Source organism: Galendromus occidentalis, unplaced genomic scaffold, assembly GCF_000255335.2.
Source record: "Galendromus occidentalis unplaced genomic scaffold, Mocc_1.1 scf7180000075891, whole genome shotgun sequence".
Lineage (NCBI taxonomy): Eukaryota > Metazoa > Arthropoda > Arachnida > Mesostigmata > Phytoseiidae > Galendromus > Galendromus occidentalis.
In genome coordinates, this window is record NW_003803881.1 from 19,447 (window position 1) to 23,071 (window position 3,625).

General features: G+C 48.0%; 2 protein-coding genes across 2 annotated transcripts; both read right to left on the reverse strand.

The window, feature by feature from the left end:
- Positions 1-301: 301 nt before the first annotated feature.
- LOC100899871 (uncharacterized) lies at positions 302-1,315 on the reverse strand. The gene has a single exon (XM_003738325.1). The coding sequence runs from the start codon at positions 1,313-1,315 to the stop codon at positions 302-304; it is 1,014 nt and encodes a 337-aa protein (XP_003738373.1).
- A 231-nt stretch (positions 1,316-1,546) lies between these two features.
- LOC100900010 (tetratricopeptide repeat protein 39A) lies at positions 1,547-3,565 on the reverse strand (the record flags this gene model as incomplete). Its single annotated transcript, XM_003738326.2, has 7 exons — positions 1,547-1,933; positions 2,068-2,297; positions 2,400-2,576; positions 2,670-2,784; positions 2,869-3,088; positions 3,196-3,373; positions 3,466-3,565. Coding segments are annotated over 7 exons (1,252 nt in total), but the record flags the coding sequence as incomplete, so codon positions are not given.
- Positions 3,566-3,625: the final 60 nt, after the last annotated feature.

The following is a 3,625-nucleotide window of genomic DNA, read 5'->3' on the forward strand; positions in this document are numbered from 1 at the left end:
AGCGCTTCGAATAGATGAAAACACGTGGATTGAGCGATGCTCCAACAGAAGTGCAAAACTCTCGTGGCCTCGGAGGGATCGACGACACAATCCCTGAGCGGGAGCTCGAAATTGAAGAGTGCCTGGCCCAGGGCATGCCTCTATCGGCGCTCGCCCGTGAGAGCCGTGAGGCGGCGTGACTTTGACTTGAGTCATTCCAGTGAATGAATTTTTCATTGTTTTTGATTGAATTTGTGTGTCTTTTGTAGGTTTTGATTTATCTTTGATTTATCCTGGAGGAAATCTTGATGAAGTTAGGGAATTAGTCTTGTGCTTCTAAGGGATATAATTCGTGAATGGGGCGATGAAAAACTTGGCCCTCGGCTGTTCTGATTGTACAGGAGCGAGCGTTTTCGGGGGAGGTATTATCGGGAAGCGCGATAACTTTGCATAGCGGCCAGAAGGCCCGCTTGTATGATTCTCCTTTGAGTAAGCACACCTCGTCGATTTTAAGGGGTCTTGCCGCGACAGGCGTCTGTTTGTGGGCCGTTTTCAGATACTGTAGATATTCGTCGTGATATCGCTTCCAATAAGAACTGAGGATTCGTTGCTGGTATTTCCATCGCCTGGAGAATACGATTTTATCCGCATCTGACGCTTTGCTTGGTTCCGATATATGTTCTGGGATGATTGTTCTTCCTCGGTATCCGGAAAGGTGGTCGGCTGGCGAGAGTGCTTCGATTTCATCCGCTCCTGAAGCTATCGTGGTCATCGGTCGGCTGCTTACCATTGCTTCGATTCCGCTGAGGATTATTTCTAAATCTCTGAAATGAGGGACTGCGGATGCTAGGATCTTTCGGAATGGCCTCTTAATCGTTTGGATTTGTCTTTCGTAGAAGGCCCCGAAATTCCGTGCCATCGGTACGATGAATTTCCAGTCGATCATGAGGTCGGAGATTCGTCTTCTAATTTCGCCGTTCTTGACGTTCTCGTGAATGAGCTTTAGTTCCTCGGAGGCTCTCTGGAAGGATAGACCGTTGTCCGAGGTTATCGTTCTCACAGAGCGGAGCCGGTTGAGGAATTTTTTTAAGGCTTCTAAAACTTCGACTGTCGATAGGTCTGTCGTTAATTCTTGGTGGACTGCTCTGGTGACTGCGCAGGTGAAAAGGAGAATGTATCCTTTTCCTATTTCGCCAGAATTCTTCTTGTATCTAACTGGTCCCGTGAAATCGCACCCGAAGTGATGGACTGGTGGGGTCTCTTCGATTCGAAATGCTGGTAAGGGGGTGTCGGCAGACTTGCTGCTTCTGCGTGGAACATCTTGCATGTTGCGCATGCCTTTATGACCTGACGTGCTATTTTTCTCGCGAGGATGATCAGATAATCTTGTCGTAGGTGTTGCAGGATATAATTTATCCCGCCTGAGTGGAAGCATTTTTTCTCATTGATGTCCTGGACAAGTAGCCTAGAGTCAAGTGGAGCGATCCCGCGTTACAAGAGCCCACCAACCCCCTTGCGCGGACTTCGAGTCTCTACGTATGGATAAAGTACCAAGGCATCAAGCACAGCTCAAGTTTACTCATGGACACGTAATTGACATGCATCAATATCAACTCTCCATCTTTTCGAGGTATGATGATGTTTGATTAATCGATTAGCTAGCCGTCTCATTGAGAATATGATTGAACATGGCGATTGGTTGCTGCGGGCAGCACCAGGACTTCAACAGTTGTCTTCCTGGTCGCACGGGTCTTCTTCTAGCAGTCGCTTAACTTGCTTATACGCTGAGTGAACTTTGAAAGACAGAGGTATGCTGAGCGGGAATCCTCTGTATTGTCTCGTGATCTTGATTTGCTCCTTCGCTTCTGCCAGATTGTCGTCGTCTATGTACAGTAAGCCCATCTCCAAAGAGGAGAAAGCAGACACGTGAATCTCGTCTCCCAACTCCGGACCGCTAGAATTGAAGAAATTCCCTTCAGTCACTTTTGACCCAGAGGCGGTTCCAATCACCCATTGATGGACCAAGACAAAGTATTTCATGCAAAAATGAATTTGATGGAGTCGGGTAGAACAGCATGGACTACTCACTGCATGATGACTTCTCTGAAAGCTGCCTCAGCGGCGCCGAGCTTTTTCTCGTACCGGAGAATAACGCCTTGCAAGAACCTGACGAGACACCAATCTGGGAGATAGGCAGCGTCGTTCTCGTACGAAGCCCTGATACGAGCCACCTCAGTCTCGATTTCTGCCTTCACTTTCGACAGTGTGTCATTGTTCTTCGAGAACATGTTGAAGAAGCCCCACAGGTACATCAGTTCCTGGAAATGATCATATACGAATCATCAAGGGTCTTGGCATGCACGGCAATGGGCCGAACAATGCGGCTCCAATTAGAAATAGCCGTCCCATAGTGCTCCTACATAGTGGGGAAGCGTGAGTCGACCGCGCTCCAGGAAAGTGCGAGCTTTCATCGAGCAGAATACTTCGAGCGGAATTGTACGGCCGGCTATTCTTTTGCAGGAAGGTGCAACTTTGGACATCAAGTCGTGAACACCTTCTAGTGAGCCGGAGGCGTTATTGTTGATGTTGCCCTCGATCTGAATCAAATAAATTTTTCCGTGAGCGCAATGTATTTTCAAGATATGCCACCGAGGGCGTCGGAGCGGAGAAGATCATCAAAATCGCCTTACCTCTTTCATGTAGGTACAGACTCCCTTCAAGTAAAACGACGTCGCCTCCGACCAGCTGCATTTCCGATGCAGATCGTCCAGAACCCTCAGAGCATCGTCCCAACGACCCAGCACGCTGGATTGAATGGAAAAGAAATCATGAATTGATGACGATGAATGGAGCTCCGAGTCTACGGTGTCGTGGACTGCTGTCACTCACCAATATAGGTAGGCGTGATCCCAGTTGAAGAACGCGTCAAAGGGGATGAAGTCGTCCATCACCTTGTTTGCTTCTTCGAATTGTTCCAGAGCGCGTTCGATGCGACCGTGAATCTGATGCGCTCGACCTTGGAAGTAGAGACCGATGGCTCCATTCGGGAATTTACCGATGAACTGCTGGACAACTTTGTCGACCATCTCGAGATTACAGTCGCCATTTCCTGATCAAACGGAAGATTTAGATTCCGGAACTCAGAATCGGGAAAACTGAAGTGCGAACGTGTGGAGGAGAACACACGGTCCCGCTTCTCCAGAGTTAAAATCTTACCGAAAATATAATGGAGGTAGCTCTGATGCACTAGAAGAGCAATGCAGCTGAAAAGCGACATGAAGCCTTCGAACTTCTCCGTCTGTTGGACTAATAGTTGTTCCCCAGTGGTTTCATCACCGTGGAATCCGATGAATTCCAAGAGATTCAAAACTTTTTGCGGAAGCGATGAGATAATCTGCAAGAGCGTACCGTCAAACAAGTGCTACTATTATATATCACGTCATTGTCATCTTATTGGGGGATTAATCAACTTCAGGCTCTACTCACCAAGTTGTAGACGCCAATCCCGCACATGACACCGCTTTCGAAATGCACCTTCTCCTCGTGTTCGCCCCACGATCGTTGTTTGAGTAACGCGATGCACTCTCTTCGAGAAGACAATGGGAATGAAGGGGAAAATCAGTGATATTTCTCTATAGGCGTTATC

Coding starts and splice junctions, on each gene's coding strand:
- LOC100899871 (XM_003738325.1), bottom strand. CDS start 1,315: ATGCGCAACATGCAAGATGTTCCACGCAGAAGCAGCAAGTCTGCCGAC.